General features: G+C 50.2%; 1 protein-coding gene across 1 annotated transcript in view; it reads left to right on the forward strand.

The window, feature by feature from the left end:
- Positions 1-15,090, forward strand: part of QSOX2 (quiescin sulfhydryl oxidase 2) — a 245,999-nt gene that overhangs the window by 194,867 nt on the left and 36,042 nt on the right. The window contains 1 exon segment of the mRNA XM_029611684.1: positions 936-1,086. Within this exon segment, the coding sequence (XP_029467544.1) occupies positions 936-1,086 (151 nt within the window).

Raw genomic sequence — 15,090 nt, forward strand, 5'->3', positions numbered from 1 at the left:
AATACTGTGTACAATTCTGGTCACTACATTTCAAAAAAATATAATTGCGATGGAGAAGGTACAGAGAAGGGCGACCAAAATGATAAAGGGAATGGAACAGCTACCCTATGAGGAAAGACTAAAGAGGTTAAGACTTTTCAGCTTGGAGAAGAGACGGCTGAGGGGGGATATGATAGAGGTGTTTAAAATCATGAGAGGTCTAGAACGGGTAAATGTGAATTGGTTATTTACTCTTTCGGATAATAGAAGGACTAGGGGGCACTTCATGAAGTTAGCATGTGGCACATGTAAAACTAATCGGAGAAAGTTCTTTTTCACTCAGTGCACAATTAAACTCTGGAATATGTTGCCAGGGGATGTGGTTAGTGTAGCTGGGTTTAAAAAAGAATTGGATAAGTTCTTGGAGGAGAGGTTCATTACCTGCTATTAATTGACTTAGAAAATAGCCACTGCTATTACTAGCAATGGTAACATGGAATAGACTTAGTTTTTGGGGAACTTGCCAGGTTCTTATGACCTGGATTGGCCACTGTTGGAGACAGGATGCTGGGCTTGATGAACCCTTGGTCTGACCCAGTATGGTATGTTCTTATGTTCTTCTTATGTTCTTATAAACAAAATATTTAAGGTGTTGGGTCACTGTTGATATCTTGGTTTCTGATGGGCCATGGCATGTGGTGTTGATTGAGTTGTCATATAATCTTGACAATTTCCTTTTTCCACACTACCCTGAAGTTCTTTTGCTTATAAGTTCCTCAGCATAGGGACGATCCCTACCTCAACAGTAAACTTCAGAATAATCAGTCCTGTGGTGAATGTTAAACTGGACTGCTAGAGTGGATAGGATATAGAGGCCAGCATCAAGGAGGATTGTATGTTCTATTCAGTCTGTCATGCCTTTTATATGTTCTGCTTTTTTTTTGTTTTTTCTTCAGATCTCTGGGATATTTCTCACTAACCGTGTGCACTGGATTGGGTGTCGGGGCAGCAGATCTGAGCTGAGAGGTTATCCATGCTCTCTCTGGAAGTTGTTCCATAGTCTGACTGTCCAGGCAGCCCTTCAACCAGAAGCCTTAACCAACATGGGTAAGGAATAACCATATCTTGGACATTTTGCCTTATATTATATTCTAGTTTATTAGTGAGGGGGGCATTCTTATAAATGTATCCTTCAAACACGAGAAATCTGGAAATAAAAATGTATACTTGGAAATGGGCCATCTTTTCTAGTGATATATACTGTATAGCACATTCTGATCTGTTAAAGGACAGCCATCTTATGCTCTGGTTATAATTGGGTATGTAAAACAACAGCAGAACCATGCAGACAAATAGCATATGTCCCATTTGCAAGATTTATAATCTGTTTTCTCACAGGACAAGCAGGATGGTAGTCCTCACATATGGGTGACATCACAGGATGGAGCCCAGTCACGGAACACTTCTGTCAAAGTTTCCAGAACTTTGACTGGCCCCTACTGGGCATGCCCAGCATGGCACTAACCCTGCAGCCAGCAGGGGTCCCCCTTCAGTCTTCTTTTTTCCGCGCAGCAGTAGCCACGTGGTTAAGGAGCTCTGCAGAGATTCCTGACAGGAATTTTCCTCACGGAATTACTAAAATCTAATTTACCCCACAGGGGTCCCTCCTTCAACTTTTTCAAGCTGCGGTATTCCGGTAAGTTTTTTACCCGTTTCCGTCGATTACCGTCAAGTTTGGCCCTACTGGTGGTCGACCGTACTGCGGCTCAATTTTTTTCATGGCCATGGCGCCTGGGTTCCTCCGGTGCCCGGACTGTAATCGCACCATGTACATCACAGACCCCCACAAAGTCTGTGTAATGTGACTCGGATGTGAGCACGATGTCCTAACCTGCCCCAAATGTGCCCTAATGACACCAAAAGGTCGCAAGGCTAGAATGGAGAAAATGGAACTTCTCTTCTGTGCTCAAACCCCGACATCGTCTATTGCATCGATGTTGTCAGAACCGGCACCGTCGACTTCACGCCAGTATCGACCTCCAGCCGGTGACTGTCCGGCATCGACGACTTCTCGGCCTTTAACACCCTCTACTCCCCCTCAGGACTGTGGGGATCGTAGAGATAAACATCGCCACCGGCATCGAAAGTCTCCAGGCCATCGAGGGAGCGAAATCATCGACCTCGTCATCGTCCGAGCTGCTGTCAAAAAACCCTGTCCAGAAAAGGCACCGACCTTTCGGCGAACAGGTCACCGAGGCAACCCTCACCCGACAGGTTATCGGGAGCCGCGACTCTGCCTTTAACGGTGTTTCCTCCGGCTATGCCTCTGCCGCCGCCTTCTGTTCCGGAGCCGGGGCTGCTTGCTCCAGGTCTCCGAGAAGAATTGGACCGGATGGTTCAGGAGGCCATCGACAAGGCGATGCATCCACTCCAAGTTCCTCCGACACCGGTACCGATTGCGGAACTGACCACCGACCCGATTCCAGCAGCGTTGGCACAGCTGCTGTCGAGGATGGAAGCGCTCATGGCCGCTTTTCCACCGATGAACCCTGTGTCACTGATGGCTCCAGAGCCCTCCGCGCTTACTTTGTCATCAGGAGGAGAAACACCGTTCCACATCCCTCCATCGGGAGTTCTGACCGTGCCTCAGCCATCGGTGCTGATACGTCCGTCGGTGCCACCGATCCATCCATCGGTGCCGATACGTCCGGCGCCACCGAGCCATCCATCGGTGCCCTCGATGCCTTTATCGGTGCCTCCAGTTATTCCTTCGAGTCCTTTGGAGCCTAGACCAGGACCTTCAGGGATCCCACTGCCCCGTCCTTCTCTAGTCCCTAGAGGAGCAGGTGCTGATCCCTATGATACCTGGACTGATGATTCTTCACCAGACACCGATAATTTGCCTTCACCATCTTCACCTACTGAAAGCAGAAAGCGTTCTCCTCCAGAGGACCTTTCCTTTATAAATTTTGTGAAGGAGATGTCTGAACATAAGAAATTGCCATGCTGGGACAGACCAAGGGTCCATCAAGCCCAGTATCCTGTTTCCAACAGAGGCCAAAAACCAGGCCACAAGAACCTGGCAATTACCCAAACACTAAGAAGAACCCATGCTACTGATGCAATTAATAGCAGTGGCTATTCCCTAAGTATAATTGATTAATAGCCATTAATGGACTTCTCCTCCAAGAACTTATCCAAACCTTTTTTGAACCCAGCTACACTAACTGCACTAACTACCTTCTCTGGCAACAAATTCCAGAGCTTTATTGTGCGTTGAGTGAAAAAGAATTTTCTCCGATTAGTCTTAAATGTGTTACTTGCTAACTTCATGGAATGCCCCCTAGTCCTTCTATTATTCGAAAGTGTAAATAACCGAGTCACATCTACTCGTTCAAGACCTCTCATGATCTTAAAGACCTCTATCATATCCCCCCTCAGCCGTCTCTTCTCCAAGCTGAACAGCCCTAACCTCTTCAGCCTTTCCTCATAGGGGAGCTGTTCCATCCCCTTTATCATTTTGGTTGCCCTTCTCTGTACCTTCTCCATCGCAACTATATCTTTTTTGAGATGCGGCGACCAGAATTGTACACAGTATTCAAGGTGCGGTCTCACCATGGAGCGATACAGAGGCATTATGACATTTTCCGTTCTATTAACCATTCCCTTCCTAATAATTCCTAACATTCTATTTGTTTTTTTGACTGCTGCAGCACACTGAGCCGACAATTTTAAAGTATTATCCACTATGATGCCTAGATCTTTTTCCTGGGTGGTAGCTCCTAACATGGAACCTAACATCGTGTAACTACAGCAAGGGTTATTTTTCCTTATGTGCATCACCTTACACTTATCCACATTAAATTTCATCTGCCATTTGGATGCCCAATCTTCCATTCTTGCAAGGTCCTCCTGTAATGTATCACAGTCTGCCTGTGATTTAACTACTCTGAATAATTTTGTATCATCCGCAAATTTGATAACCTCACTCGTCGTATTCCTTTCCAGATCATTTATATATATATTGAAAAGCACCGGTCCCAATACAGATCCCTGAGGTACTCCACTGTTTACCCTTTTCCACTGAGAATATTGACCATTTAATCCTACTCTCTGTTTCCTGTCTTTTAACCAGTTTGTAATCCACGAAAGGACATCGCCTCCTATCCCATGACATTTTAGTTTTTGTAGAAGCCTCTCCTGAGGGACTTTGTCAAACGCCTTCTGAAAATCCAAATACACTACATCTACCGGTTCACCTTTATCCACATGTTTATTAACCCCTTCAAAAAAATGAAGCAGATTTGTTAGGCAAGACTTCCCTTGGGTAAATCCATGTTGACTGTGTCCCATTAAATCATGTCTTTCTATATGCTCTACAATTTTGATCTTGAGAATAGTTTCCACTATTTTTCCCGGCACTGAAGTCAGGCTCACTGGTCTATAATTACCCGGATCGCCCCTGGAGCCTTTTTTAAATATTGGGGTTACATTGGCCACCCTCCAGTCTTCAGGTACAATGGATGATTTTAATGATAGGTTACAAATTTTAACTAATAGATCAGAAATTTCATTTTTTAGTTCCTTCAGAACCCTAGGATGCATACCATCCGGTCCAGGTGATTTGCTACTCTTGGTTCCCTTCCAATTACAGACGGAACAGGACGATAGGCATCAAATGATGGAGTTGCTACAAAACCTGGATGCTCCCAAGGAAATAACCTCCATCCCTATCCACCAGGTTCTTCTGGATCTCCTCAAAAAGAACTGGGAACTTCCTGGCTCTGTTGCTCCAGTCAACAGGAAAGCTGACACCACCTATCTCGTGCAGTCAGCTCCAGGCTTTCACAAACCTCAATTGGATCACCAATCTGTGGTTGTAGAATCTGCCCAGAAAAGAGCATGGAGATCAAAACCTCACACTTCCTTTCCCCCAGGCAAGGAACAGAAATTTCTAGATGCCATTGGTTGCCGTGTCTTCCAGGGATCAATGCTCATCTCCAGAATTGCCTCTTATCAGCTCTGTATGACCCAATATAATAGGGTCTTATTTAAGCAGATTCAAGACTTGACAGATTCCCCGCCTCAGCAGTTTCAAGATCAACTCCAAACCCTAGTAAACAAGGGTTTTGAGGCAGGCATGCATGAGATCAGATCATCTTACAATATCTTTGACACTGCTACCAGGGTATCTGCAGCTGCTATCTCGGCAAGACGATGGCCTGGCTCAAGACTTCCGACCTTCGCCCTGAAGTATAAGACAGATTATCCGACCTGCCTTGTGTAGGAGATAATCTGTTTGGCGAGCAGATTCAACGATCGGTGGCGGAACTCAAGAACCATCATGAGACCCTAAGACAGCTATCTCTGATGCCTTCTGAGTACTCTTCAAAACAGCCCTTCCAAAAGGACTCTAAGAAGTCATTCTTCCGCCCGAAGAAATCTTACCCGCCACCAGCTAGAACCCGTTCTAAGAGACCGTTTCAAAAAAACTCAGTCTCGTCAGATACGAAAACAAAAACCGCAAGCACCTCCTCAACCAGGTCCTGCTTCCAGTTTTTGACTCCTGCATAGAGAGCAGCAGCCAGCTTCCATTGCCCCACATACTAATAGGAGGTCGATTGTGCCATTTCAACAACAGGTGGCACTCAATCACCTCAGACCAGTGGGTCCTGGCGATAATTGCTCAGGGTTATCATCTGAACTTTCTCTCCATTCCACCGGACTCCCCACCTCTACCGACATGGAGAACATCCGATCACTCCATCCTTCTGGAACAGGAGGTCTCCCTCCTCCTCCAGTCCAAGGCAATAGAACCAGTACCCTACTCTCAACACGGCCTAGGGTTCTATTCCCGGTACTTTCTAATCCCCAAAAAATTGGGAGGTGTTCGTCCAATTCTGGACCTACGTACCCTCAACAAGTACCTCCAGCGAGAGAAGTTCAAAATGGTAACCTTGGGCTCTCTTCTTCCTCTTCTACAAAGAGGAGACTGGCTCTGCTCTCTAGACCTCCAGGATGCATAAACTCATATCGTGATAATTCCATCCCATCGCAAATACCTGAGGTTTCTAGTAGGCCCCAAGCACTATCAGTACAGAGTGCTTCCATTCGGCCTTGCGTCTGCACCATGAGTCTTCACAGAATGCTTCGTCGTAATTGCAGCCTTCCTCAGGACTCAAGGTGTTCACGTCTACCCCTATCTAGACGATTGATTAATCAGGGCTCCCGCTCAGCAAGCTGCTCTGTCATCCCTACATCTTACCTTACACACTCTAATTTCGCTCGGATTTCTCGTCAACTACGACAAATCCTTCTTAGTCCCATCTCAAACCTTATCGTTCATTGGGGCAGACTTGGACACCTTGCAGGCAAAGGCTTTTCTGCCTCGACAGCGAGCTCTCAATCTCGTGTCTCTTGCACACCAGCTGCAGTCTCAGCACTCCACGACTGCACACCGCTTTCTCATCCTCCTGGGATGCATGGCGTCCTCAGTTCAGGTCACCCCAATGGCCTGCTTGGCCATGAGTCATGCAGTGGACTCTAAGGTCACAATGGACTCTATCCATTCAGACCCTGTCGACCATTGTCCATGTAACCGACTCACTCCGTCAGTCTCTCGCCTGGTGGAGAAATCAAGTCAATCTCCTCCAAGGCTTGCCCTTCCAGGCTCCATACCCTCAAATAACTCTCACCACCAATGCTTCCAACCTCGGCTGGGGAGCCCACGTGGCCGATCTGCAGACACAAGGATCTTGGTCTCCAGAGGAAGCCAAACACCAAATAAATTTCCTGGAGCTTCGAGCAATCCGATATGTTCTCAGGGTATTTCAGGATTGCCTCTCCAATCGAGTCATCCTGATCCAGACGGACAACCAGGTGGCCAAGTGGTACATCAAGAAACAGGGGGGGACGGGACCTTCTGTGTTAGGAAGCTGCACAGATATGGGCGGAGGCCCTCTCCCACTCGATGTACCTCAGGGCCACCTACTTGCTGGGAATGGACAATGTGTTGGCAGACAAGCTGAGTCGCACCTTTCAACCGCACAAGTGGTCTCTCGACCCCTCAGTAGCGAACTCGATCTTCCAACAATGGGGTCATCCTCAAATAGACCTCTTTGCGTCATCTCAAAATCGCAAAGTAGACAACTTCTGCTCTCTCACTCACAGCCAACACTATCAGCCAAGAGACGCGTTCTCCCTCTCATGGGCAACCGGTCGCCTATATGAATTCCCTCCACTTCTGCTTCTCTCGAAGACTCTCGTGAAGTTACGTCAGGACAAGGGAACCATGATCCTGATAGCACCTTACTGGCAGCGCCAAGTGTGGTTTCCAATACTTCAGGATCTCTCCATTTGCAGGCACATTCCCTTGGGAAAAGACCTGCTTCTAATCACTCAAAGCGGCGGGTACCCATGCCACCCCAATCTTCAAGCCTTGTCCCTGACGGCATGGATGTTGAAAGGTTAATCCTTCAGCCACTTAACCTTTCTGAACCAGTTTCCCGTGTCCTGATTGCTACACGCAAGCTTTCCACAAGAAAATCGTATTCTTACAAATGGATTAGGTTTACATCATGGTGCTCTTCTCAGTCCCTTGACCCCTTTACCTGTCCAATCAAGAAGTTTCTGGACTATCTCTTGCACTTGTCAGAGTCAGGTCTAAAAACTTCCTCCATCAGGATGCATGTCAGTGCGGTAGCCACCTTCCATAAAGGTGTTGAGGATGTTCCCATATCAGTACAATCCCTTGTAACACGTTTTTTAAAGGGTTTGCTTCACCTCAAGCCTCCTCTGCGTCCTACGGCCCCTTCTTGGGACCTCAACCTAGTTTTGGGTCGGCTCATGAAACCACCATTCGAGCCTCTTCAATTCTGTGACCTTCGATATCTCACATGGAAAGTGATTTTCCTTTTGGCAATCACTTCCGCTTGCAGAGTTAGTGAATTACAGGCTCTAGTTACCTATCCGCCTTACACTAAACTTCTGAAAGACCAGGCAGTACTCTGCACTCACCCTAAATTCTTGCCTAAGGTAGTTTCGGAGTTTCATCTCAATCAATCCATTATACTACCTACCTTTTTTCCCAGTCCCCATTCCAATCCAGGAGAACAGACTCTCTGCATACCCTTGACTGCAAACGTGCTCTAGCGTTCTACCTAGACCGTACAGCTGCCCACAGTACAAGCACTCAATTGTTTGTCTCTTTGCATCCTATCAAAGTGGGGGCAGCCTGTGGGTAAACAGACTCTCTCCTCCTGCTTGGCGGACTGCATATCCTTTTGCTATCAGCAAACGGGCATTCCACTTCCAGACCTTGTTAAAGCACACTCTGTGAGGGCCATGGCAACTTCAGTAGCACACCTATGCTCGGTGCTGCTTCCTGACATTTGCAGGGCTGCCACCTGGAGTTCTCTCCATAACTTTACAGCCCATTATTGCTTAGACAAAGCCGGAAGACATCTTCGGCCAGTCTCTTGCGCAACCTATTTACAACGTGACGTACCAACACCCTTCTGCCTGCCCGGTGGGGTTCAGGATGTCCTCGGCCAAATTTCATCCCAGGTCTAATGCCTTGCACGCCTGAGTACATTTGGTGCATACTCGGACATCCTCAGATCGGTACTCACCCATATGTGAGGACTACCATCCTGCTTGTCCTGTGAGAAAGCAAAATGTTGCTTACCTGTAACAGGTGTTCTCACAGGACAGCAGGATGTTAGTCCTCACGAAACCCATCCGCCGCCCCGCAGTGTTGGGTTCATAACATTTTCTTATTTTATTTTCGGCACTACCTGTAGCTTTTTAACAAGACTGAAGGGGGACTCCTGCTGGCTGTAGGGTTAGTGCCATGCTGAGCATACCCAGTAGGGGCCAGTCAAAGTTCTGGAAACTTTGGCAGAAGTGTTCCATGATTGGGCTCTATCCTGTGATGTCACCCATATGTGAGGACTAACATCCTGCTGTCCTGTGAGAACACCTGTTACAGGTAAGCAACATTTTGCTTTACTACACAATCCATGTGGTAGTACTGCCACCATGGTATATTCTCCCTAAAATAAAAACACTTTTTTCCCTGGGAACATGAAAAAGCTCATATTTCAAGTATTCACAACCTTGGAGAAAATTAGTCGATAAAGGCCATGTCGTTTTCTGGAAAATAATATCTTAGACTTCTGCGTGCAATGTATGTATATTTATCAAGGCCTGTTTTTGTTGAGATGAATGCCTAAAACCCTCAGAAAAGGAGATTCTGGTTAAAAAGTGCGGGGTTTTGGTTTTTTTTGCTTTTTTTACACTCAGCCTTTCCTTATCTCCAAGATCAGTTCTGATGAATGAGTTCTTCTAGGACAAGCAGGATGGTAGTCCTCACATGTGAGTGACATCATCTGATGGAGCCCAGCACAGGAAACTTTTATCTGCATACTGAGCAGGCCCAGCATGCCACTATCAGCGCATCCACGCGAGTTCCCCCTTCAGTCTCTTCCGCAGTGAAGTTGCCTCACAGTTCGTGGAGCTCCACTCTTTTCTTGTTTTTTGCTAACAAGTGTAGTGTTTTTCTGATTCCATCGTCTGGTCCCCCTTCGTGGTCGGTGCCTCCTCAGTATCGGCTCGATCCAGTAAGGCCGCGGTAAAAACAGTGAGGTAGTGTCAGGCGCACCCTTCCTCCCCGCACGCACAGTTCTCTTCACTAACTCCCCGATACTCTCCTCTAATCGCATGCAAATGCATGCCGCGGCTGTGAAGCGTTAGGGAAGGGTTATGCCCGCGCAACCCATTTTACTGTATAGGCGCTGTAACAGCGCCTATACAGTAACCTGGGTGCGCTGGTACCTGTCATTTCAAATGACATTTGAAATGACAGGCACCAGGAAGTGTAAAAAAGTTTAAAAAGTGTAAAAAACAAAAAACCTGTGTGTTATATAAAAAAATAAAACAATTTTAAATACCTGTCGGAGGGCCGTGGGTCCAGGCGGCCGGTGGGCGGCGGGCAGCCATCAGCGGCATCCGGTAGTCCCTTCTCCCTTCCTCCCTCCCTCCCCTGCCTGGATGAGCGCCAAAATCGCACGGGCGGGTCGGCAGCGGGGGGGCGGCAGCAGGATCCGGGAGCGGCGGGTAGGCAGCAGCGGGGTCCGGGGGGGCAGCGGCAGAGGGGTCTGGGGGGGGCAGCGGCAGCTGCCCCCCCCAGACCCCGCTGCCGCTGCCCCCCCGTGCAGGCGGCCCGTGCAGGCGGCCCGTGCAGGCGGCCATCTTTACTTTGCCACCTACCTGCCTGCCCGATCGAACATGCTGCCGCTGCTGGCTCCCCGGATCTCGCTGCCACCCCTGGACCCCGCTGCCGCTGCCCCCCCCGGACCCCGCTGCCGCTGCCCCCCCGGACCCCGCTGCTGCCTACCCGCCGCTCCCGGATCCTGCTGCCGCCCCCCCGCTGCCGCCCCCCCCCCCCCCCCCCGCTGCCGGCCCGCCCGTGCGATTTTGGCGCTCATCCAGGCAGGGGAGGGAGGGAGGAAGGGAGAAGGGACTACCGGATGCCGCTGATGGCTGCCCGCCGCCCACCGGCCGCCTGGACCCACGGCCCTCCGACAGGTATTTAAAATTGTTTTATTTTTTTATATAACACACAGGTTTTTTGTTTTTTACACTTTTTACACTTACCATAGCAGGCCCGAGCCTTGCTACTTTTTCGTTTGTTTTTTTTTGCCCTGGTCCCGTCCGGTCTCCTGCAGCCCCGTCCGGTCCGGACGGGGCTGCAGGAGACCGGACGGGACCAGGGCGGGTAAGCAATGTTTTTACCCTACACTACACTACACTAACTCCTACTAGGGGGAGGCGGTAAACTAGCAGGTTAAGGCCGCGGCAGAACAGCAGTTTACGGAGGAGATAATATCAGCGCCCGTTACAGTATCGCAGGGGAATAGCTAATTCCTTCATTATACAGCTTTTTCGTTCATTTACATGCCGGGTGCGGAAAGGGTTATGCGTCTGTTTTCAGAAGCGATACGGACGCGTGAAACTGGAGACTGTATCGCCGAATTGCCTTGCGCGCCCGAATTGTGTGCTACGAGCACGTTACAGACGGGCAATCCTCGAGCGGACGATACTGGATCGACCTGTATGGTAGGTTTAAAATAGCTGGTTTTCACTTCTTTGCGGTCAATTCCCGACTTCTTGCCTCTTGATGACCGTTGATCACACGCCGGGTATTTTTATGGCGTCATCTGGTTTTCATCTGTGCCTCCAGTGCCCATGGACCATGTCCATCACAGATCCACATAAGGTCTGTATCCTCTGCCTGGGGCCCTCGCACAAAATCCGTGGGTGTCACCTAAGTGATCAGATGACCCCCAAAGGCCATCGTGCACGACTTGATCAAATGGAGAAGCTTTTCGGCTTTTCCAAGACTGCTTCATCCACATCCGTGTAGGAGTCATTGATACCAAGAGGTCGCAGGGAACCCCTTGATACGCTCCCTCTCGCTACACCTCTCTCCACTTCTTCAAAGGATCGCGGGGATGGTGACCGATCCTTCATGATCTCACCGGTGTCCCGAACATCGGGGTCCTCTGTCTCCTCGGCGCCAGGGAAAGACCAGGCTGAGCACCGTGGGAGATCCTGCAAGCATCGACACGGCTCTGGTTCCAGTGCAGTACTGACGGCTGCCGTACTGCTACCGAAGCAACCCCGACATATCGGAGGACCCATCATCCAATGTCCCTGGGAGTCCTAGGTGTTTCTCACAGATATCTGTGCCGGACACCGTGCCACCTCAGAGACCCGAGGAAGACTCTGTGACAGACTCCTGGCCTCACTGAACTTTCAGGAGGAGCTAGACTGCAGGGTGTATATTACGGTGCTAAGAGCTCTTCAGAGTGTCGAGCCGCTCGTGTCACTGGCCCGCATGCCGGTGCTGGAGCCTCCGCAGTCTGTCCTAGCACCCCTGCTTGAGCGTATGGATGTCCTTTTAGGCGCCCTACCAATGCACCCAGTGCCTGAGGGGCCTTTGATCCCCCAACGGTCACCGATGCCCCCCTCTGGAGCGATCTCGATCATCGGGTCCGAGGAGGAGGAAGACGCGGCCGGTGCTGCATTCCCGAGGCCTCTGTTCCCTGAGACTTTACCGGATCCCTCCGGCCTCCCACGGCCCCTGCTCCTTTCGATGCCAGGGGAACTGTCGATTCCCATGGGGCTCTCAAGGCTATCGGAGCCCAGTGCTGATATCCCCCACAGGCCTCGCCCACATTGTCCTGGCTCTAATGAGGAGGAAGGGCCTTACGACCTATGAGGCTACTCAGACTACCCCCCCTCTCCGAGCCTTCCCCACATGAGGAAAGGCATCAGTCGTCCCCCCCCCCCCCCCCCCCGAGGATCTATCCTTCTCAGGATTTGTCAGGGCCTTGTACAAGCTATCCTCTTTCGACTGCTCATGGAGGAGGATGCGCCAACCAAGATGCTGGAAGTACTCCAGTTTGTCAACACTCCTAAGGAGATTCTGGCAGTTCCCATTCACGACATCTTCAAGGACCTCCACCTTCGGATATGGGAGCACCTGATCTCCATCTCCCCTGTCAGTAGGAAGGCAGATGCCACCTATTTGGTGCAGCAAGCCATGGTGTTTGAGAAGCGGTACCTCCCTCACCAGTCGGTGGACGTGACGTCTGCCCTCAAAAAAAAGCCTGACGCTACCGTACTCACCCTCTGCTCCTCCAGGGCAAGAAATAGGGAGCTTGATGTCTTGGGCTGCAAGGTCTTCCAGGGTGCTATGCTTATCGCCCATATTGCTGTCTTCCAGTTGTACATGACTCAGTACAACCAGAACCTATGGAAGTGAGTCCAGGATCTTGCAGAGACTCTACCGCATCAGCAGCAGGAGGCGCTCTCCACTATTGTCCTGCAAGGTTTAGAGGCTAGCAAGCATGAGGTGTGATCCACCTATGATGTCTTTGAAACTGTGGCTCGTGTAGCTGCTGTGGGCATCAGTGCTCATAGGTTGCCTTGGCTTAGGACTTGTGACCTCTGTCCAGAGGTGCAGGAGAAACTAGCTGACCTCCCCTGCACAGGCAACAATCTCTTTGGGAATAAGGTCTGGGATGCGGTGGCCCAATTGAAGGACCACCATGACAACCTTCAACAGCTCTCCACTAGCGCTTCTGACATCCCTTCCTCTGCCAGGAAATCTTCCAGGCCCAATTCCAGGAAATCCTTTTACAGGCAGAGAAAATATTATCCTCCAGCCTCTCAAGCTCGCACACCATGCACTAGTTCTAGGGGCCGCCCTCGCCAACAGTGAGCACCCAGGCCTCAGCCAGTGCCCTCGCAAGCCCCAGCTATGGGTTTTGACTGGTGGCGAGGGAGTACGAGTCAGCCAAGCATACCTCTGACACCAGTAGGAGGCAGGCTTTTCAGCTTCGCCCATCACTGGGATGAGATCACCTCGGACCAATGGGTCCTTACCATAGTTCGCCAGGGGTACCAATTCAATTTCTGCCAGCTCCCAGGGACATCTCTCCCATGCCCTCATGGGGTTTGTCCACCCAGCAGGACATACTTCAGACAGAGCTCTCTGCCCTTCTCACAGCAGGAGCAGTAGAAGCCCGTTCCTTACCCTCACATGGGCTGAGGTTTCTATACGAGTTATTGCACCCCATTCTTGACCTCAGGGCATTGAGCAAGTTTCTCTTAAGAGAAAAGTTCAAGATGGTCTCTCTAGGTACACTGATACCCCTCCTTAGAAGAGGAGACTGGTTCTGCTCCCTCGATCTCAAGGAGGCTTACGCTTACATAGCCATCTTCCCCGGCCACAGAAAATATCTCCGTTTCGTGGTGGGGAAAGCACACTATCAGTACAAGGTGTACCTTTTGGGCTGGCTTCTGCCCCTCGCGTCTTCACCAAATGTCTAGTGGTGGTGGGGGCGTACCTCTGGCATCGTGCAGTTCGCGTCTTCCCATATTTGGACGATTAGTTGGTCAAGAACGATTCCTGCAAGGGGGCTTTGAGTGCTCTGACCCTAACAGTACGGATGTTGCAATCCTTGGGGTTCATAATCAACTACCCCAAGTCTCGACTCTGCCCGTCTTCTCAGCTAGACTTTATAGGAGCCAGGTTGGACACTTTGCAGGCCAAAGCATTCTTGCCCTGGACCGGACTCTTGCCCTCACCTCGCTGGCGACCTTCGTGCGCAGCAGCCAGCGTGTGACTACCCGCCTCCTGCTCCGCTTGTTGGGCCACATGGCGGCCTCGGTCCATGTTACCCCTCTCACCCACTTGTGCATGTGCAGGGCGCAGTGGCGACAGGTCTCCCAGGACCTCGAGACCTCTCTCGGTCATGGAGCCCTTGAGGACAACTCTGTCCTGATGGGAGAACATCTCCAACCTGCAGCAAGGAATTCCCTTCCAAGCTACTCTGTTTCAAGTGGTGCGCACAACTGATGCCTCTCCTCAGGGCTGGGGTGCCCATGTGGATGGCCTCCACATGCAGGGTCTCTGGAGCACCCACAAAGCCCGCTGCCATATAAACTTTCTGGAGATTTGGGCAATTCGCTACACTCTGTGGGCATTTAGAGACCAATTGTCTCACAAAGAAGTCCTGATCAGGACGGACAACCAGGTAGCGATGTGGTATATCAACAAACACGGAGGCATCTGGTTGTTCCTTCTCTGCTGCGAGGCGGTACAGGTGTGGTTCTGGGCTCTGTCACAGGGGATGTCGCTGCATGCGATGTACCTGCCTGGGACTCTGAATGTGCTGGCTGACCGACTGAGCTGCTCCTTTCAGCCGCACGAATGGTCTCGCAGAGTTGGGTTCTCCTTTCGGTTTGTTTTGTTTTTTTGCTCGTATTTATCTGTTATGAGACTGAAGGGGGACCTCCATGGATGTGCGGATAGTGGCATGCTGGGCATGCTTAGTGTGTTGGTCAAAGCTTCTAGAAACTTGGGCAAAGGTTTTCCATGCTGGGCTCCATCAAATGATGTCATCCACATGTGAGGACAGCATCCTGCTGTCCTAGGAGAATACCTGTTACAGGTAAGCAACTGCACTTTCTCTGCCACCAGCAAATGGAAACGGCTCGGCTCTGCAAGATTTTGGGGGGAAGAGAATGTGGTAGATTTTG

The sequence above is a fragment of the Rhinatrema bivittatum genome, chromosome 8, assembly GCF_901001135.1.
Source record: "Rhinatrema bivittatum chromosome 8, aRhiBiv1.1, whole genome shotgun sequence".
NCBI classification, from domain to species: Eukaryota; Metazoa; Chordata; class Amphibia; order Gymnophiona; family Rhinatrematidae; genus Rhinatrema; species Rhinatrema bivittatum.